This window comes from Maylandia zebra, linkage group LG3, assembly GCF_041146795.1.
Source record: "Maylandia zebra isolate NMK-2024a linkage group LG3, Mzebra_GT3a, whole genome shotgun sequence".
Classification (NCBI taxonomy): Eukaryota; Metazoa; Chordata; class Actinopteri; order Cichliformes; family Cichlidae; genus Maylandia; species Maylandia zebra.
Genome location: NC_135169.1, coordinates 43,321,720 through 43,344,634, shown reverse-complemented (window position 1 = coordinate 43,344,634; position 22,915 = coordinate 43,321,720). Strand labels below are relative to the sequence as shown.

Below are 22,915 nucleotides of genomic sequence, written 5' to 3'. Positions count from 1 at the left end.
AAATCTCCAGCCTAGCTTTTGTTTTGTGTATCTTATGTCTGCAAGACAACAGAACTGAAAACACAAACTAAAACTTCCATTTGGAAAGTCAGATGTTCCTAGTGCTAAATGACAAGCAAATATAATAAAAACCCAAAAACATTCAAACAAAAAAGCCAGTTTTAAAAGATTATACCAATTGTTGCCTTTAAATTAAAGATTTTGCTAAACTAAGGATCTATTCAACCTCACCAGCTAAAAATGATGACGGCAATAAGTGGAACAATATGACAGACCTGACAATGTTACCTCAGCTTCATGCTCTACTGTCCCTGCAAAGCAAGACTGGATATACAGCTAATCATTGCTAGCCTATGTTGTAATAAAACTGCACACATATTGTTAGTTGAAGACAATCCGGTCGTTAAGTCTGACGTCACTAGCCGTGTCTGGGCCTAAACTCCGCTGCAGGTCCATATATCAAACGATCACTATGGCATTACTGAGAGTTGAAAAACTGTCTAAAGTCTTTCATCTTTAATAAAATGATCAGCGTTCTGCTCTACCAGGTGTAACAATTGAGTTTAACATCCAGGCATCCATGAAAACGGAATTTATGTAATTTAACGGAGTTAGAAGTTAACAGGAAGTTAGCTCGCTAGCTTCTATCTAAATACAATATAGCATGTCCTGACTGCGGGGTTTTGGAAACAAATTAAAACGTACAGCTCTGTTATCACTTCCAACATAAATGAAGACAGAAAACTAAACAGCAGTGACGTTTGTAGGGTTACTGAAGTTTGGCTAGCTGGTATATAATGATGTGCTACGTGACCGCTAGCGACACAGCTATGTTAGAATAATATAAACAAGATAACTTTTTTCCACTCGATAAAAGTTAACGTGAGTGTTCTCGGTGGTCAGTAGGGCTGCCACAAACGATTATTTTGATAGTCGACTAGTCACCGATTATTTATGCGATTAGTCGACTAATCAGATCATCATCATCATCCAAAATAAACAAAAAGTCCTTCAAAAATAAAATGCAGCAACCATCACTGGACGTAAAACTACAGCTTATTGCACCAGCAGCATCTGCTCTTATATAACTATCATTAGCTTACAGCTTTAAGCTTTTAAGGTGCTAACTAAAAATAAAGACAAGATGATAGTTTATTCAATTTTAATGAAATTTGCAGATTGTTTCGGTAAAGTTTAATAAACTCCTTGCTATCTAAAATATAACAGGACACCGGAGTATATTCTCCAGCATCTCACACTTCTGATAATCAGCTGTCTGCTTGACGTTTATTCAGCTGTGTAAAAACTATAACTTTAATCTCAGCCAAACCGATTTACTCAGGAACAAATAAAATACAAAAAAAAAAAAAAAAGCCAAACAACAACATTTTTAATTTATCTAAGTGACTCATATATATTTAACCTGAGTCGCGAAAGACGGCGGTGGGTTTGAAAACAATTTGCCGGGAGTCCGGTGTTCTCACAGCGCTAGTGACCTAGCCCCCGGCTAGCTATCGAGCTAGTGGGTAACAGACGTCTCCGAAAACGTCGGAGCGCTTTTGAAAATATGTGGTGTCCTGATAAACTGAGCCGATATTTGAGGTTTACACAGCTACATTCTCGCCTGAAAATATGTTAAACGTTTATTTTGTGACCCAGAAAGAATAATAAGAGTAATATTAAAACTAACTAGCTACCGCCATTGTTGGAAACTAAGCTGGGCCGCGCTATGAATTCTGGGACACAGCTGCTTCTTCTTCTTCGGGGTTTAACGGCAGCTGGCATCCTTGTACATGCAGTGCTGCCATCTTCTGTTTCAGTCCGTTATTACACTCTTAAATCCTGCTATTATTCCTGCGTCTTTTGCGATCTTACAAAGCTTCAAACGACACGTCGACTATTAAATCAGTCGTCGACGATTTTGATAGTCGACGTAATCGTGACTAGTCGACAAATCGTGGCAGCCCTAGTGGTCAGGAACAAATGTAATCGCATGGCAGGATGCTGTAAAAGGACCAAACTTCAGCCAGGAGAACAACTGAGATAATCCATCCACAATACGAGGTTAGTCATTCATATACTGCTGCATGGGCTGGGCTGTAGTTACATCCTAAGGTTTTAAAAACTGAGCTTAAATAAATGATTAGCGGTAATAAAAGCTGAGGGAGGTCAACAGTGACTGTTTTAGGAGCTTTTTGAGATTAAATTGAAGTAAATACAAAACATTAAACATGTTAACAACACAAAAGCCATATTAAACGCAGACTACTTTAGGCCCGGAAGTAGGATTCGTCACGTCATCACTTAACGACCGGATAGAAAGGTTACTACTTAGTACACTGAAGTGACCCTGTTCTCAATGTATACAACTTAGTATTAACAAACTCTATAGCATGACTACTGTGCACCATGAATATAATGAGCTGAGAAAACACATAACCAATATTAAATAACAGGCAATAATCCATGAATATGGTCAGGTCAGGTCATGTTTAGCAGAGACAAACAGAGACAGAATAATCAGGTTCACACATACACTGCATCTCAACTGCAAGCACACATTTTGTCATTGTGACTACAGTCATTATCAAGTCCGTATGTTTGAGACTGATGAGTCATCTTCGAAGTCAGTAAAAGCTGCAATGTTATTATTCCTCTAATTGTTAAAAACAGTAATAAAGTAGTAATATAATAGTAGTAAAGTAGCAATAATAAAGATATTTTTAAGCCATGTAGGGGCTTATGTGGTTTAGTTCACTGCCTGCTATCTGCAAACTATTCTATGCATTATATTATAAATGTCATATGTTAGTACCTTCTGTGCAACCTTCAGGAACAACTTGAGAAATTTTTCTGGAATTGAATGAAAGACCTGCAGCTGAAAAATAAGCAGCAGCCTGAAAATTAATGCACAATCGTTTCTAGGAAAACTTGATGCTGTATGCAATTCTGACAGGATTTTCTGATTAGGCAGACCCACCCCTTTTGCACCGAGATCCAGAGAGGGTAGGGAATATTTTAAACCATGCTGGAGACACCAGTGCAACAGGATGATGGAAAGCGGATTTCTTTGTTCACACAAAGAAAAGTACAGGTGCTGCTAATTTACATGCATAAGTGAGAGATGTATAAAGAGACCATCTTTGGTTTAAGCTTGGTTCAGATTGTACTGAAATGGGACTAAATATGAGATTAACTCTAAACCTTACTCGGGTTTTCTTGTTGACACTTGACTATCTACTGACTAATATATGCGCGGTATCTGTGTAATCTAGTGGGGGCAGACACGCAAGCACATACACATGATCTTTAGATTCAGATGACCAGAATTATAACAACATCACTATCAAGCCTACATGCAATACTACAAGTACTGGCTGGAGGATGAACCCAAACACACCCACACACACACACACACACCAGTATTGGTCAAATATATTTGCATTTTAACGTCTGCTGGATTTTACATACCTGTTAGTTGCCTTTACAACTTGAAATACACACAGTTTCTTGTTTCTTTCACGGTTCATCCACTCTGACTCCACGTGAAGTCTGAAATACTTTCACTTAATTCTTTTGTTTAGTTGTTTTTTTCCTCCCTATCACTTAAATCAAGCTCGCATGCCAAACATTCTTTGGCCGTAGCCTCAAAAATGTTCGGATTTGACGCTTGGCTTGATATTTTTTAATCAGCGTACACTGAACGTCTTTGGTTTTGGGATTGTTGGATAGATAAAGTCAGTTATTTGCAGGCTGCAGTTAGGAATTTGTAGACCAAAAGATTAACGGTAGTGACAACAATTTGTCATTTATGCCTCTATTCTTTATCTGAAGGTGTTTTTTTATTTTTACAACACAAAGGCAAAGGTATTTTCCACCTGACATTAAGTGTAAAGGTTACAAAACTAACCAGGAAATCATTAGCACACGGGCGTGAATACACAGACACCATGTTTACTGTAAACACCCTATGATGTGTTGGTGTAAGAGGGGGATGGTGGGTCTATAATTGGACCTCACCCACTCCCTAATTAACCGCCATATGTAGGATCCCTCTGAAGTCTTATTTCCCTCTTTGCATTTTCATCGTCTCCGTGTCAATCGCTGCCTCGCTTTACTCGCTAAGCAACGTTTAAAAACATCTCTTCCTCCTTAATTGATTAAAGACCGTGTCTCCTTCTCCGGACTGCCTCCATATGCCCTGACCCAGTGACAAACACCGTCATTACCTGACCATATAATGTCAAACACACACAGAGTGGAGGGACCACCCCTGGAGCCGATGTCTTACACGGACAAGCTAATGAACACCTCTTGAAAAATCACAATGTGTAACAGCTCAGATGTAGAAAGCCAAATACACGTTATACTGCCTTCACCACAAATTATTGTGTGTGTGTGTAATGCCAGTCAGGAGAAAGCCATTAGTTGGAAACTGATAAAAGTGGCTTCTCCGGCTGCACCTTTGGTCACTGCAACTCTGTGTGTGTGTTTTGTAATAGCTTACGGGAGTGGTGTGTGAAAGAGGGCCAGCGTGCACTTAGTGCGAGTGTGTTTCAGCAGCTGCTTTGGCAACATGGTAAAAGTTGATGACAGTAGGTAACCTTTGGACTCAAGACATAGGAGAGCGAGGAGGGAGAAGTGAAGCCAGAGATGTGAAAGTATGCCATAGGATTAAATATGGAAGGAATGAAATAAGCGGGTCTGTGAAGATTTATTTAGTGTAGGTGTAGATGGCGTCTGATGGGCATACACACATACTAGATCTAAACACTAGATCTTCTCTTGAAGTCTTTTTAATATTTTGGTTAGTGCTACCTTCTTGCACATGCTCAGTACTTTTACGAGCACCGTTTTTCCTGTTTGCAGGTGCTGCACCATTTCATTTCCACGGGGTTCATTTAACTCTCATCTGATTGGGCTGTATAGGCAGCAAATGAACCACTAACCCTTCCGACGACAGAGGCACATTCTGCATACTGAACAATACTCAAGTGTGCACAGGTTTCACTCAGCTAAATAAAGTGCCAAGATCCGTTTTTGTGATTTCCCCCCCTACTGGCACACACACAGGACTGGCACTCTGTAGCAGTTTAATGTTCACTAAAAGAGAAAATTGTTGTTTGAAAGGCACTTGTCTGATCAAAGTGCCCTTTGAGAGTAAAGACAAAAGTGTTTGTCGTCGTCAGGAACGACTACAGTCCAGTCTGTGGCACAAAAAAAATTCTTGTTTCTCCTGCAAATGCTCTCCGCTCGACTCGACGGACCTACAGAGCTGAACTGTTTCTCTGCAGAGAACTTGCTTTTAACGCAAGCGCAAAGAATTAAGAGCAACACGAGAAAGCCAACTCCTGCGCTGAACAGATGACAGGCGTCTACATTCAGGGAGCTGATCGGACATGTGCCACAAATACAAAAGCGGCTGAATAATCTGAATGTGGAACAATCACCAGATTTGCACATCACACTATTCAGATTAATGTGCATCAGAGCATAAACAGTTACACCCTCGGCAGTCTTCAATCAGCCATTGTCCATCTCTTTGAATCATCCCTATAACCTGATCCAATTTCAACAGTCTGCTTGTCACAGTGATTTCTAACAGCGCTACGCGGGCCAAGTGTATTTCTATTCCTCGATGAAAACAGCCAAGAAACCTTGCTGCGCAGTAAAATGGTATCACATAGTGATGCTCAACTTTCCTGAAGACTAACATTGATTGGTCAGTTCATCTACAGGAAAGATCCATAGTGGTGATACAAAGTTTTCACATTACAGTGGTTCTAGTACTTTATGTGCTTTATGAGATAAAGGCCATCTAGGACCAAAAACTAATGGTGGACGATTGGATACGGCATGACATCTGACCAGACTCAAAACTCACAAGACACAAGACAGAAAGAGGGAAATACAAGAGGAGGGCAAAGGGGAGACTCGTCTGAAAATTAAGGAAGAGCTTAGGCAAAAGACAGGAAGAAGATAGATGAATAGGAGGAGGAAGAAAGATGGCAATGACAAATGTGCAAGAGATTACATACAAGATAAGAGACGGCAGAAAATGAAGGTAAAATTCGTAACAGAGTCAAAGAGGAGAAGGAGACGAGATGCAGAGTTCAGATGGCGGTCCCAACACTTCACATGTGGCTGTGGTTGACCTTCCACCTTTCTCTCTCCCTCTCCATCCGGCCCTTGTTTCTCACCACTCTGTCAGGATGTCAGCAGCGTTTGTCGACACTGTGTCGGGCCCTTCCCGCGATTCTGCGCATCCGTTCCTCCACTTCTACTCCTTCGCTCCTGCCTTCACTCTAATCTCCCAAACATCTGTCTCATAACGGCAATTTGTGGCGCGCCGCTTCCGCGCATCAATCGAGAGCCAAACCAAGATATCCACTTTGTGAAAATACTGGCACACAGGAGCAATTGGCACAATAGTGAAGCTCATTGTGCTCTCCTATAAAAGGACAGGACGACTCTGCTCGTGAGAGAGATCGGTTTCTCTGGTCTGAAATGTGTTCATTTTAAACACGGCCTTTCACAAACATGTCATTGTGAAACCCTGGTTTGCATCTCCAGCATCGTTAGAATTCAGCGTTGAGACATGAACAGCAAAGGGTCTATTTGAAAACGGAAAGGAAGCGTGGCTCGACAATATCTGATCTTGTTTTCAGAAAGCAAAGATCACCCTAGAATGCTGTGGCAGATATTTCCTATCAGAGCTGCAGCGTGCGACTGGATACGGTCAGGCTGAAATGCAAACCTTTACAAGAAGGTTCAGCTGATAACAGTTTTACTTTCATTTAACATGCTAATAGATTTCTTGCTTAATAGATTATGAGTAATGAGCAATTCAGGATACATTAAAAACTAAACTATAAAAACTTCTCTTATCCAACGCAATGGATGCACACTGATTGGGACAATTATTTAGGAAAATGATGGTTGTGTGTTGAAAAAGGTTGACTTTCATTGGCTATAAGGTGAAATTCAAATAAGCCAAAGTGCAGACTATGTGCATTTCTCTTCATTTTTTAAGCTGAAAATACAACTCAGTACTACAAATAGACATCCCATCCCCCCAGTAAGCAACTGAATATCGTCTTGGAGGCAATACCCCCCCTCAGTCACTTCCAATATTGTCTCCATTTGGCACGATCAGCCGTACTGGCATTAGCATATACGAACTTCGCAAAAAAACTCAAACTGTTAGAGCAATTTTTCAGACATTTTTGAAAACGCTTTCATTCCTGATGTTTTGATACAACAGGTTCCAAGTATTTAAAAACTACTCATGTGACATTTCTCACAATATTGTTTTACATGGGTGTTTTACATGGGAGTTCCGCAAGGAAACGTTTTCAGTCAACTGCCTTTTTTTTTTTTCTAAAGTTTTTAAGTACTTAAAACCTGAGTAAGTAATTGTTTTATATGTTTTTGATGCAGTGACCTTTTTCTTCTAAAACACACCCTGTTCTTTAGACCTTTAGCAACACAAGTGTTAGAACTCTAATCCCTTGAAAATTATGAACAAAATTTTAAAAAGGAACTCAAAAAAACATCTATAACAACATGTCACAACATCTCACCCAGCCTCTGTTAGTTATATAGATGCAACAAATTCCTCCTGCCTCCCATTTTGGTGTCTGACCTCAAAGGAACTCGCTAAACCACTACAGGAGTGTGATTACACCGAGCTCACCTTCCTTCCTCCTCTCTGCCTTTGCTGACTTCCTGTAACATGTCTTGGCATGCTACCACCACCTGCACTACAGCGAAATAGTTTGATGTAATAACCAAAATATGAATCAATCATGCCTGAATTAGTTTTCAGGCATGAACTCCAGGGGAGGGGTGAGACTCGGGTTTGGATGGTGTTCATAGCTGCCCATTTTTCACATGTAGAGCACAACAGAAGACATTCTCACTCCTGGAAATGATATGTAGGGTAGGGCATGCCGGGGGGGCAGGACACATGATACTGTCTTGGTTGCTGTGAAATCTCTGGATGATTAGCTGCTCTATCCTCACATGTGCAACTGGACATCATCCAGACTATAGGTAGCTGGCAGCTTGAAGATCAGTCCTTCAGAATGCATCAAAAGTGTTTATTTAGACATGCAATTTCTGTTGGGCAATCTCTAAAAAAAAAAACCTCAGGAGGGCCACAGTGCATGGATGATTGCAGCTATATAAAAACAGCTCTATAGAGCTAATGGAGGCCAAAAACTTTAAAGTGGTTCTGTTATATTATTTTTTTTATTTTGTCATGTATAGACTAATGTCTAATTAAAAAAAGACTAATGACTATGTCTTTTTTTTAATCCATTTCTTTGTACATAATTTTAATCTCTTGGAAAATCCAGTTGATTGATTGGTCGGTTGATTGGTCTTAGTCAGTGGTAAGATTCATGATTTGATTATCAAATAAAAATGCACTCGACTGCACTCTCAAGCCAGTGGTGTCAGAGCACAAAAAACAGTGCGAGTGCAACATTGGCATGAGTGCCACCGTGCGTCATCCTGGATGCTGCCGCGCATGTTTGAGCTGTTGATGTTGTCTTGGACATCCATGAGCGCATCATGTCTGGTCTGATAGGCTTCTGTGAATATCTGACTGGACAGAGGCAATGTGATGAGGTGCTCCAGCATGTACACCGAACACTATGCCCGTTTCACCAGCACAATGGCCAACGATCAGGAGTTTATCCAGATGATTGCTTGGCCAGCATTTAGTCTCAGTAGGTTTTCTGTTGAACACGCCAGAACATGCTGGGTCATAACCAAGTTTTAGGCTGCACTTATCCAGGAATGGAGAGCAATGCTTCAACAACAGATCCAGACAGTTTTGCAGTCCACGTGCTATCGTCACATGCATAAGAGCCCATGCCTCACATTAAACTTATAGTGTTGGTCTATAAAATCTATTTAAAACACAAACTACAGTTTTCTTTTGACTAGCACATACTGTTGCCATGGTGGGTGCTTATATTAAGCACTTACAGGGGGAGGAAGCTACAATGGCTTGTTTCAGACAAAGGACGAGGGGGCTGCACCAAGGTTGCATAGTTTTGCACGAGTAGAAAAACTTTTATTTCGTCAACAAATAAAAATGAGATGAAAACATTCCAGAGAGACGAGATCCAATCTCTCACCAGTAAACCTTTACACTTTATATTTTAGTCAGATGAATCGACTTTAGATCAAGTCTACTATAATTTTATGATATTTAGTTGAGTAAAAATGTAAAATTTAAACAGTTAAATTATGACTGAAACACAATAACATTACAGTCAAAAGACTATGACTTAAAAAAAATATAATTATAGTCGGAATTAACACAGATAAGCATTATTTTAAACAACGAATCATGCAAAGCTACTCTGAGAGGTTATTATAATCAGACCAACGCCATTTTCAGTTGATTTTCTAAACTAAGCACTAAACAGCCTGCAGATATGATGGAGGTATTGAGCTCTTGGCAAGTAAGCAAATAAGAATATTTCCAGAATTCAAACTATTGCTTTAACAACCTGAACGGGAATGGGGTATTATAACTGAGCAGACCACGGAGTCATTAAAATTAAACAGACTCACAATCATCCAAATATCATATTTGGCTTTTGATATGATGTTTAACTTTCATGACTTTATCCAAAGCACACAGAAGTGTACTTCAAACTAGATTAGAGTAATGGCAACCGCAGAAAGAAACGCCTAGATGGAATTTCTGAATTGTGAACAAGTGCTGGCTGTCAGTTTGGTTTGCCAGCACGGTCCTGATAAACACAGAGGACAACAGCAGCTTTAAGTTTCTTCAGCTGTCACCAAGATTATAGTTCTGCGCCCCTATAAGTGAACTGCTGTGCAGTATTTCAAGTCTGACAAAATAATCCCAACCAGATTGTGGGAAATGAGCCCAAAAAGCAAGCATTTTATGGTCCAGCGTGCTTCACTCAACTTACAGGGTTTTGAAATGGAGCCAAAACCTGTAATCCCAAAATGATGCCAGGTTCCCAAACCTCTGTACAATTAATGAGCAACTTGTGATTCCATGGGACTTTGTTTACAAGCCCAAGTCTGCTTGTAATTATGCAACGTGAATATAAACAAGTCCACAAATTTCGGAAAAAGTCTACTTGGCCTATTCATTTTGGTAATGACCAAAGCGAACATGGAAGCCTGTGCTCTAAAAACAAGACAGAAAAAAAAGAAAAATCGATTGAATGAAACGTGCAAACACTCTGCATAAGAGGCAAATGTTAATGCTGTTAAAGTTTTTTCTTTTTTTTCTTTTTTTAATTGACTCTTAAGATTCATATCAGCACACTGACAGCGATCCAAGCAACTCTGTGGACAAACTGTCTGTCTCTGTTTGTTTAATTGGCTGTTTAGGAGGAATTTTAACCAAATTCCAGTTGGAATTTGTCTAAATTGAATTGTGGCCAGGCTGCAGAGGGCAGAGCAGCTGCAATGGTACAGTCAACAGACGGACCAAGGGAGAGTGAAGGAAAATGGTTTGGCTCTGGAGCCTTTACAACAAGCTCAAACAGGAAGTCATTCAACACAAAACGCACACCCATGACAAAACAACCACGCGTGCACACAGAGCACGTGCGCTTGTGTGTGTGCGGACGAGCCCGATCGCAGACGAAAGAGAGTCAGTTTGGAACACATTCCTTCCTCCCCCGAGCATGAGTCAGTATTTGTGTGTGTGTGTGTGTCATTTGATGTGCCTACAGCAGACTTCCTAAAGGCCATTCAGAAACAGAGCTAAAGAAATCTAAAAACAATAAAAGTGGAAGAGAATACAGCAGCTGAATGGGTGACGTGTGTGAAATACAAGAGAGATGAATTAACGGAGGAAAGAAAGAGAGCGAGGCTGAAGCTTGAAGGGATGGTGAGGGAAGAACAGGATAAAAATCAGAGACATGTTGGGGAGGGACAAAGTAATGAGGAAGAGAGGAAAAGAGGGGGGTCGAATGAGGGTTTTTCATATAAACAAACTGTACCGCCCTCAGGCACTTTCTGTATATGTGTGTGTTTCCTAATGCTTATCTCAGTTTGCTAAGTACTTAAAGGAATACACCAAGTCTGTGACACAGCTGGCTTAAAACTTTGGCGAACATCACTCTGAGAAGAGAAAAATCACATTCAATATTCTTAAATATCGCAGTTAATAAATGACAAGCAACCACCAACAGTTACAAAACTACTGGCTCGCTATTATTTTGGATTCACGCTCAATTTAAAGCAGATGACGTCCAGTTTAAACACACCTCTGAGGCTTTAAATCTGGAAAGCTGCATCGTTCTGTTTCTGTGTCGGAAAAGCAAAAAAAAAAACAACTTTTAAATCAAACACAATCAAATCAAAGCCGCACGCCTACATTTTCTTGTTTCCATTCCTAAACTTTGAAATATATTAATTATCTGACTGAAATGATTTTTATATTAGTACAATCAGGATGACTGTGTGTTGGGTGGGTCATTTTTGCCTGATTAAATGTTCAAAGACGCTGTGACAAAAGACTTTAAAGCCTTTTTGTTATTTCCCAGTAAAGATGAGGGCGGCTCTTTGTGCGAAAACAAAACATAACAAAAGAAAAAAAGAAGGGAAAATAATTCAACAAAAATACTGATATTTCAAACATTAATTGAAATATCAGTGTCGACTCATAAGCGGTGCATTTCTTCATTTTTTAAAAAGTGTAACCACAGGAAAACTTTGGGGCAACTGCGCCCCGAAGACCTTACTAATCGGAAGGTCGGTGGTTCATTTCCCGGCTCCTCCGGCGTCTGCATGTTGAAGTGTCCCGGGGCAAGTTAATGAACCTCAAATTGCCCCATTGAATCCTTCAGAGTGTGTGTTAGGAAGTACTTAAAGGCATAGAGTACAGCGCAGTGGGAATGGGCTTTGAGCGGTCGGTCAGTGCAGGATTCTGCAGACCTCAGCTGGGCTGCCATGTTCTTTTTAGAGAGAATAAGCTTTCTCCTGGCAACCCTTCCAAACAAAACACACTTCTTCAGTCTTTTTCTAATTGTACTGTAGTGAGCTTTGAACATTTGTAATGCTAACTGAGGCCTGTAGACTCTGAGATGTAACAGAGTTTCTGCATTGCACTGCACAGTCTGACCTTGGGGTGAATTTGCTGGGATGTAGTTTCCTGTGGAGACTGTGTTACCCTTAACGCACACCTAAATGCTCCAGATCACTAAACTGCCAAAGCATCTGCTTTTATTCAAATGAAAATACCACTCCACTAACCATTTTGTCATTTACTAGTCCAAATATGCAAAATGTGCTTCTTCTTGAAGAGTTTCTTGCAATGGATAAATAAAACTCATCTTATCTTGTGTCTGGGACAAATAAAGGCATCAATTTGGAGACAACTGAAAGAAAATGAATGCTGACTAACTGCTTTAAAACTGGTAACCTTCGTTTTTCCAGCTGTTTATTCTCTAAAACATTAGCGAACCGGCGTGTGTGTTATCTGTCCACTCAAGATGCCCATTTTGTCCCACTCGTACGGCAACGATGCCCAATGTACAATAACAGGCAGCTTCAAATCCTGCCATCGTAAAGCTGACACCAGATAATGTTTATATGTTGATTTTGGTGAAATAACTTGCTATAAAACGGCTGTTTGCTTTAGCCCTATATTAAAACGAGAGGAAGGTGCAGCAGCGCAAAACACACACTAACTCTTCGTGTTTTGTTAGAGAACGAACGGAAATCAAAGGGAGTAAGTTCAACAGCAGTTTGTCAGCCTTGAAGTTATTGCTGAAAGAATGCGGAGCTGAAAATATGCACAAAAAATACCAAACTTTTACTTGCTTTAACGCAGCATTTATCGTGCTGTGTGGAAAGGGAGGAAACTGAGATGCTCGTTGACTCTCTGCTGGCTAATTAGAAGCATCTTTTTCACTCACAGTCTGACTGTGTGAAAGAAGCCGACCCGTGTTCCTGAATAAAAGCACCGAGTCTCTCGCTTTCTTTAAATATTAATTCAGTCTGTTTCATGTCTAAGAACCTTTCTGGACACCGACTAGCCGGAGGCTTTAATCTCCAAACTCTCAACCACAGTCTCACTTCGCGATGCCGATTTTAATCCTCAGAGCAAACGTGCAGAGCGCTCCTCTGCACGTTTTAGTAGCAACAGGCCCTCTTGCGTCGCCGTAATTCACTTGTTGACAGCGAAGGGAAAAAAAACGGAAAACAGAGAGGAGCGAGAGACAGACAAGGGCACGCACATATTTTTAAGTGTTCACACACTTAATAAGCGGTATAACCATTTCCTGGGAATTCCCTTTGAGAGACAGAGAAACAGAAAGCTAGTGTGTGAGAGAAGGGAAGGAAATCAAAGGGAGTTCAATGTGTTGCGTGACGAGACACTTTCCATGAAGGCCTGAAACATACACACACCATTTTATTGTGATGACATGTCGGGCTGTGTTGCTTATAAGTTGTCTTACTTTCAAACACTCTTGTGGTTCTTTTTCTTTTTTTTCACCCTGTTAAATTGCACTTGGCTGAAAGTTTCTCTGCGTCTTGTGTGTCAACACAACTGCACCATGTCTGCAAAGTGCTGCTATGATAACGGCTTTATTGGAGCTACACACCTGCCCGGCAGCGAGATTGTTGATGACCTGCACCGCACATGGATAAACACACTGTAGTGTACACAGTGCGAGCAGCTGTAATATAAATCCAACACACAGGGCCTGCAGACTGAGCCCTTCAGTCAGCCACTCCGTTAATCATTGATGGACGCCCAGACACATGGACACCCCCCCACCCCACACACACACACACACACAGGTCAGTGACACAGGCTGGTGTGTGTTTAGGTTTCCCCGTACACACTTCAGAAACAAGCAGAAACCAGAGGGGAGAATTAATCACAGAAAGAAAGAAACAAAAACAACATTGATTCCAAATAGATGCAAGTCCTGCAGAGACAGGTGCCTTCTTCCTTAATCCCCTGGGAAAAGGAGGGAAGGTGGTGCAGAGGTGGGAAGGAAGAAGAGGGAGGGGAGTGTGTGTGTGTGTGTGTGTGTGTGTGTGTGTGTGTGTGTGTGTGTGTGTGTGTGTGTGTGTAAGAGAGAGAGAGAGAGAGAGAGAGAGAGAGAGAGAGAGAGAGAGAGAGAGAGAGAAGTCTGAGCTGAACCGGAGCCCAGGGGGAAACCGGCTTGACAAGAATTCAGCACAACACTCACATTCAAGCACAGATGCCTGCTGGCGACTACATGGGGAACTTTTTTTTGGCTGGAGTATCTGATTAACGCACACATTTGCAAATAAAGTGCGCTGCTGTGTTGAGCACAGACTGTGCACATACACCTGTAAATACATTATTACATCTGTGTCTACATCTCAGCCACACACGCGCGCACGCACAGGCACGCGCGACAGTGGGCCTACTGTCAAAACTGTCATGTTGTCCCTTGTCGTGTCTTTTTAGTCAAAGCGTGCCGCATCAGGACGGCCGATCGCGCTCGTGTCGCTTCAAGGTCTTTTGCGACACGCAAACATAAATGGCACACTATTATGCGTTTGCTCTGAAGGAAACTTTCAGACATTTCATTCTCACCTCGTCCCACTTGACGAATTTGCCGCCCTTCTTCAGCTCTTCGTGGACGGCCACGGGTTTCAGCTGCAGCGCGTGGACTCCCGGCTTGGCCCCGGCCATGACAAGGGACTCCCAGCCCGGGTGCCAACGCCTAAACCCCGGCTACGGCGACTTGGAACTCCTCGGAAGGAACAGAAGGCTCTTCCTTCCTGCACTTCCAGCCCCAGAGCTTCTTTTACTGTTCTTCTTCTTCTTCTTTTTCCGGGGAGAGGGTTAATTGAAACACCGAGCGAGGAAGGCAGGGAGGGAGGTTCTTAAAAGTCAGGCACTGTCCTTAAAAGTTAGCGAGCCTCCCCGAGAGTTTGAAGAACATGAGTAAAATCCAGACTAAAGACAGGACTCGGGTTGTTTCAGTGCGCACCGCCGCCGCCGTGTCTTGTCCGCGTCCACGCAAAGCGGTGACGCGCCTATAATTCCACTTTTTAAAAATTATAAGCTTTGATTCATATATTTGTTTATTTGTGCAGAATCCTTTAATCACGCACTTGAGCCCTTGGAGAGATCCTTTCCTTCCTTCCTTCCTTCCATCTGGTCGACCCCTCTCTCCTCTCCCTCTCGTTCCACTACCAACTTTCTCTGCTTCCTCTCTCTCTCCCTTGTCGCCTCCGACGCGTTTTTTTTCTTCTTCTCTCCTCCTCCTCTCCTCCCTGCATGTTTTCTGTAGGAAAAAAAAGAGAGGATTTTTGAGAGGAGAGAGGGACGGCGTCAGATAGCGCTGAGTGAATGAGAATGGGGTGGAGGGAGGGGGGGTGTAGTAAAATGGGTGTGTTTTAATTCAGTTCCTCTGCCTGCTTCTCTGTCTCCTCTGTACAGCATGCATGCAACAAAAGCTCAGAGAACACGGTCCAGCATATCACATATATGCACGATTGTTCCTGTTCCATGATTCAGCATCTCCAAATCTCCCCAACTCCATTCAATCCTAACTCTGCTTCCATTACACTGGGAGACCTGGAAGTGTCATATTTAAAAAATAATGACCCTTTTTTAGACAGTTTGGTCCCTTATTTGAAGTAAATCTACAAACTTCCCATCGTGCAAATTCAAACTGTCTTCCGTTAACGTTATGCTATTCCCTACATTTACCTCTAAGTTCATATAAAACATGGCCAAGGTCACGGTAAGGTCATCTCAGGCTCTTCTTGCTTTGAGCAAAGAAGCTCCGCCCAGCTAATGTTCCAAGTTTCTTTTTGCTAGGCTAGGGTAAACCAATCAGAACCCCCAAACCAACCACAGGCAGATGGCCGCCCCTCCCTGAGTCTAGTTTTGCCAGAGGTTTCTCCTTGTTAAAAGGAAGTTTTTCCTTCCCACTGTTGCCAAGTACTTGTTCATAGGGGGTCATTTGGGAGTTTCTCTGTATTACTGTAGGAACGTCTGTTTAGCACTTTGGCTGACACCCTATGTCTTTTAAATGTGCTATACAATTAAAGTTGACTTGATTTGACACTGTGTTGTTAGTGTTTAATGCCGAGCGGAAGACCACACCTATGGCCAATTTAGAATCACCAATTAAAATAGCATGCATGCCTTCAGAGTGTGAGACCGGAGTGATTCGGAAACTTCCCACACAGAAACACGCTAGCCAACCAGCAGCCCAGAATCTTCACCATACGTCACGCCATTCTGCTAATCTTTAAAAATCCTCCAAATAAAACAACATAAAGGGAAAAGAAATCCCTCTTGTTTTCTCCGTGCGTACAGAGAGGACACAAACATTTTCTCTTTTGAGCAAAGACAGAAGAGTGACACAAACTATTGCTCTGAGGCACGGGGCAAGGAAAGCTGGGTACTGACGTAAGAGGAATAAAATATTGTGTAAGGCCGTTTTTCATTAAATATCACAGGCGCACGTAGGTCCCCCATGAAAATATTAGAGACATTTCCTGTAGTTCACTGCAGGGTGCAAAAGCAATCACCAAGTTCTTTTCATTCTGAATTACTCTCGCCTTCGAGTGCTTTAAGTCTGCTTCTTTGTTGACACTGATAGATTGCCTGCACAGTCAGCAGTGTTATTAAAAGACAGTATCACTGTTATTGGAAATGCATAGTAATCAGCTTAAGAGGTGATTTTGGAGCAATGAGTGGTCCTGTAACTCAGGAAGTTGGAATGCGCCATTAAGGACGGGCTCAAGATAACAAATCTGCGTTCCAGAAACAGGAAATAAATCCGAGGACTGGCAGGTGAGGTAACTGAAGATCTTTTCCCCCCTCCCCTCCTCCAGATCAGTGGCAGCGTATCATGTTTAAAGAAGCATGAGAGCAACGGAGGTGGCACAGTTAGAGCACGGGCCTGTCCAAATCCTGCTGCCAAGCAACGTTTGGCTCCTCATAAAAAAGTGCTCCAGAGCAACTGATGTTTTTTAAAATTGTTTCTTTTTTTTGGCAACTATTGACATTTTCAACTCCTCTAACTACGCTGGGCAAGAATGTGAGATATGCTGCAGCTTGCTGACTGACAGCAATTGAGTCTTGTGTGTGCGTTTCCTTGAAATCAAAAATCATGACCCTGAATGAGGCACACTTTCTGTACAGCATCTTGCATGACACCACACAAACACAGGGAGGATTGATGCATGTGCATTCTTTCTGCAGTGCAGCACGCATGCATGAGCACGGGGCCGTGGCACATCTTCTGTGGGTTCACGCAAACAATGTTGGGTTGAGTCCTGCATTTGAAGCGTGGGCACCTGTGCTGTCAATAGGCCTCTCTCCACCTCCCACTCTCTGTTTCACCCAGTTCTCTTCCTCTGGCTGCCCTATCTTCTCCCTGCTAAACAAACTCCCTCTCTCCTCCTCACTATCTCATCTCTCATTCCAACAGGTGTCGCGCTCCCATTGGCTGCTGAGGCTTATCTGCAAAGAAAAAAAAATTAGGTAATGGAATTAGGTAACAAAACATGATAAAAGAGTGAATGCAGACGCTTACTTACATGCTTACATTGCATGTTTTCAAACTGTACCTGGAGTAAGATCAAGATCCTGGAGGGTGCTTCAGCCCTCAGGTCTCTGAAACAAAATCTCTCATGACCTAAAAACCACAAATAATGTGTGTATTGTGTATGAAGTGTGTGTGCGTGTGTCTAAGGTGAGACTAAACCTTAAACCTTTTCCTGTTAAAAGGGTGTTTTTCCTTCCCACTGTCACCATCTGCTTTCACATAGGGGTCACTGTTGGTCTTTATCTTGAGGCAACTGCCGTTGTGATTTGGCGTTATATAAATAAAACTGAAATTAAATTAAATTGCCCATCAACTACTTTAGAGGAAGAATAAAGGAAATTATGCAAAGGAGGACAGGCAAAGCACAAGGAAGTATCATTTGCTAAGAAGCGTGAAAAGGAAGGCGCAGAAATAGTGCGCATTGACTGGAAACGTAACTGCAGTGAGTCCGAGATCTAATCACGCTCAGGCATTTAGTTTTCATGCAACAAGGAAGTCGAAATCTTTATTCTTCCTTACTGTTTGGTTTACCCACAGTTAAACAAAAGAAAGCAAAGTTGAATATTTAGAGAGAAGGAAAATAAAGAAAGTGAAAGATGATCAAAATAGCTTCCTGATAAAGAGGGTTAAGAAAAGAGACCAAAAAAAGGCAACAGGAACAAAATAAGGGACGCATAGAAGAGATGTGGAGAACGGGAAGACCCCACCACCACCACCCAGATCTTTTTCCCTCTCAGTCTAGTAACAGCCAGATCTTTCTCTCCAACGCAAAGCAAAGAACTCACAAAGACACATTGTGCAAAGACACACAGGCATATTCACTGTCTCTCCGCACAGAAGCATATACAGTGCACAGACTAGCTTTAATGGGAAAGGCCTGACTCAGTCAACGGTAGCAGAGAAAACTTGATCAGATTACTGTTAACAGTGTAGCAGAGATTTTGGCCTGAAGATGCTGACGGTTCACTGGAGGCCGGACCCATCTGTCTCCACCACACCGCGGGGTTATTGTCAATGTGTTCTCGAGAAAAGCTATCATGTGGGCGTGTAGGCGATGTGCTGATTACAGTCCCGCCCCCCAACACCCCAAGAGGCATTCAGACACAATGCAGATTCACATTACAAGAACTTTGATTTACCTGTGGTGCAGCTCCATTCATTTGAGTCTACTCTTTCCAAATGAGATGAGAGCTCCCCAATGCCCCCAAGAGCTCCCTATGGGGGAATCCACTCATTTATTATAGATTACTGATCGCGAAGCCCATTTACAACTGCGATCTGATCTTATGATGCCATCTAGTGGCTGCACAGCAACACTACTGTCTCTTTTTGTTCATTGCAAGATTGATTGTGCAATAATTAGGAATGTGGACGTACTAGATCCAGCTATGCCTCACTTGTTAAGAGGATACAGGGCTGATACCTACCTGTGCACACCTCAATCACAGTAGCCTGTGTTAAGCACAGGTGTATTTGCACAGGTGAGTCAACACTGTGTACACAGCATACAGTAGAGGTTGCAAGGTTCTGCTTTGATTTATTACTTTGGCGGAGAGAGAAAAGGGAAAAGAGAGCAAGACTACTCCACAAAATTGCGGCAGTTATTGAAATAAATAGAAAAGCACCTTTTTTGTCGAATATTTATTTATTCAGGCAGTTAGTAAACCCAAAGGAGCTGGTCTGGGACATGTGCATTAAAACAAATAAGTCTTCTTAACCAGAGAGTTTCTCCCTGTGTCTGTCTCTGTGTTGCATCACAAAGCTGACCACACAGGAAAGAGCACGTCAACAGCTCCCCCACGTGGATGTCCTCTTTCAGAATCAGAATCAGAATCAGAAAGGGTTTTATTGCCAAATGTTGAGCAGGTTTACAACATTAGGAAATTGCTGCGGTGCTTAGTGCAAACATACTGTCATAAATAACGCTTAAATAGACATGAGAAAAAAAATAAGAATAAGAATTAAAAGTGCTAAGTAGATAGATATATACATGAGTGCAGGTGGTGATCAGTGCCAAACATGGAATGATGCAGTGAACACAGCGTAGGGTCATGTGTTAGTGGCGGGGACAGTCATATGGTTATTGTTCATGTGTCCAACTGCAGAGGGGAAGAAACTGTTCTTATGGCGAGAGGTTCTGGTGCGAATGGACCGGAGCCTCCTGCCTGAGGGGAGCAGGTCAAACAGACTGTGTCCAGGGTGAGAAGGGTCAGCTGAGATCCGAGCTGCACGCCGCAATGTCCTGGAGGTGTACAGGTCCTGCAGAGATGGGAGTCTGCAGCCAATCACCTTCTCAGCAGAGCGCACAACACGCTGCAGTCTCTGTTTGTCCCTGATAGTGGCTCCAGTGTACCACACGGTGATGGAGGAGGTGAGGATGGACTCGATGATTGCAGTGTAGAATTGCATCATCGTCCGTGTTGGCAGGTTGAATTTCTTCAGCTGCCTCAGGAAGTACATCCTCTGCTGGGCTTTCTTGATGACGGAGGTGATGGTGGGCTCCCACTTCAGGTCCTGGGTGATGGTGGTACCCAGGAAGCGGAATGAGTCCACAGAGGTGATGGGGGTGTCAGTCAGGATGATGGTGGGGAGTGGGGCTGTGTGCTTCCACAATAATCTCCACTGTCTTCTGGGCATTCAGCACCAGGTTGTTGTGGCTGCACCAGGACACCAGACGTTCAACCTCCCTCCTGTAGGCAGACTCATCCCCGTCCGAGATGAGCCCAATAACGGTGGTGTCATCTGCAAACTTGATTAGCTTGACAGACTGGTGGGTGGAGGTGCAGCAGTTGGTGTATCACCTTGTTGTTGAATTGTGCTATACAAATAAACTTGCCTTGCCTTGCAGGGAGAAGAGCAGAGGAGAAAGAACACAGCCCTGAGGGGAGCCGGTGCTGATGGTCCGGGAGTCCGAGACATTCTTTCCCAGCCTCACATGCTGCTTCCTGTCCGTCAGGAAGTCAGTGATCCACCGGCAGATGGGATCAGGCACATTCATCTGGGAAAGCTTGCCTCGGAGATGGTCTGGAAGGATGGTGTTGAAGGCAGAGCTGAAGTCCACAAACAGGATCCTGGCGTAGGTTCCTGGGGAGTCCAGATGCTGCAGGATGAAGTGTAGAGCCATGTTGATGGCGTCGTCTACAGACCTGTTGGCTCTGTATGCAAACTGCAGGGGGTCCAGGAGGGGGGCCGTGAGGGTCTTGAGATAGGAGAGAACCAGGCGCTCAAATGACTTGATGACCACAGATGTCAGAGCCACAGGTCTGTAGTCATTTAGTCCAGTGATCCTAGGTTTCTTGGGGACAGGGATTATGGTAGAGGACTTGAAGCAGGCAGGCGCATGACATGCCTGCAGTGAGGAGTTGAAAATGCCAGAAAACACTGGGGCCAGCTCGTTTGCACAGTGTCTGAGGGTGGCAGGAGACACATCGTCTGGGCCGGGAGCTTTTCAAGCATTCAGATTCTTAAACTGCTTCCTCACATCTGCTTCATGAATATGAAGAGTTGTGGTGGGAGGAGGTGGTGTGAAATCCTCCTTTGTGTGGGGTGAGGAGGGGGGTGTTGTAGGTGAAGTGTTTGATGGTGGTGATGGCTCTATGGAGGGGGGAGAGGTGGGGGAATGAGTGTCCAAAGTGTCTCTATTGTTGGGGCCGTTGGAGGTGTGAAGGCTGCCTGATGGCTCGTCAAAACAGCAGTAAACAAAGAAACAAAGAAACAAAGCAGATGGCACTGCCTTTCTGGGTGAATTTCTGACTAAATAAGTATAGTTTCAGCTAAAACGTTGCAGCATGTCATTAATTTGTAGTCCTGCATGGAAACATACAGTGGATTTATCTATGTACTTATTTTTTATCACCAGAGTATATGCATATATTCTCTGAGTTGTATCAGATATTGACCTTATGAGACTTTTAATACAGAGCATCAGTATCGGGAACTGTGAAGGTAGGAAAATGTAAAGACATCAGCCTTTAATCTTTTAGCTGCAAACTAATGAACAACCAGGTCAAATTCAGGACGCAAACCAAGTTTAAATCCACCAGCTTGGTTTGTATGCTTGTTATTAGTTCCTGTCATGTTTTTAATGTAAAACAGAAAAGTAACTAAAGGAGACAAAACTGCAATAAAGTGAAAAATTACATTTAATTTACTGAATTAGAATAGAATTAGTATAAAGTTAAGGAAAAACTAAAATACTCAAGTAGCACGTGTACTTCAGGTTTGGAGGTTGTGCAGCCATGGACTGGACGTGACAAAATAATAATAAATAGTGTTGGACAACAAATCTGGGATCCACTGTGAAACACACACACATCCACAGGCCATAATTTTCCACACTTTCCTCTCATTTCAGAAGCTCCTGATCTTTGCAAGTTTGAGATTTGTAGGCCGAATATATAAGGTTTTAACATATTTGTCACACTTTTCACTCTCACCAGTGCAGGCAGAGCTGTAACATTACATACTACGTCATGCTGACCTCCATCTCCACTGGTCTGTTTAACTGGAAGTCATAAAAAGCCATATTTCCCAGCCAGCTTCTACAACTCCAGTTAGCTGGTGTACTGGCGCTCACGCACACAGATAGTTTGGAAATGGATTTTGCTCTTTGACCTGTTGTAGCTCTATTGTTTCCTTCTATAAAAGTGACTGGTGTTTTTCACATGTAAGCGCACATGGATGTTCATGTTAGTGTGTGTACCGTACACAAGCGTGTACGGGCCTGCCTGTGCTTACTCAACTGTAAGTTTCAGACATGCTCGCTGAATAATTCAGGTTTTTCTACGTCTCGTTGCCATGGCTGTCTGTAAAATAGCTGCACACACACGCACGCATGCACGCACATAAACACACTGATGTGAACATGTTGACAGATGTGAACACCCCCATAGTCACACCAACAGAGCAAGCCGGAGACATTATGAATTCGCTCTCCCTCTCCTTACCTCCCCCTTTCACTTCGCGCTCCTGTTATTATTAAAACTCTTGTTATTAAGCAGCCTAGCCAGGGTGTAGGGTTCCCTGCTGTTACGGCACAATGGGCACACTGTGAAGAAATCTGACTGCACTGCGTTCCTATTCGTGGATCACATTCACCAAGTTGATCAGAGATGAAGTTAAATTGCAAAAGCAAACAAGAAGATCCAGCTGCGTTTTGCCCGTGGCACTGATTGCACTCTTGCAAGGGGGAGAAAGTGCATTTTGCAAACATGGGATACAATTATAATTTGCGTGTTGTGAAATAAAAGCTTCTTATTTTCACAAAGAGTGAGGTGTAGGCGTGAAAATGTACCCATATAGCCTAGATTTCACAGATTCTAGAGGAGATATTCTAACAGTTGTGAAGAAAC

General features: G+C 42.7%; 1 protein-coding gene across 2 annotated transcripts in view; it reads right to left on the bottom strand.

The window, feature by feature from the left end:
* plcb3 (phospholipase C, beta 3 (phosphatidylinositol-specific)) overlaps positions 1 to 15,370 on the bottom strand; it is a 60,588-nt gene extending 45,218 nt beyond the window's left edge. The window contains exon 1 of one of the 2 annotated variants that reach the window (XM_076881893.1): positions 14,588 to 15,370. In XM_076881893.1, the coding sequence (XP_076738008.1) occupies positions 14,588 to 14,686 (99 nt within the window). In that variant the 5' untranslated portion in view covers positions 14,687 to 15,370. The remainder of the gene's footprint in view (positions 1 to 14,587) is intronic. The other variant, XM_014411103.3, reaches the window with a different exon arrangement.
* Between the last annotated feature and the right edge of the window lie 7,545 nt (positions 15,371 to 22,915).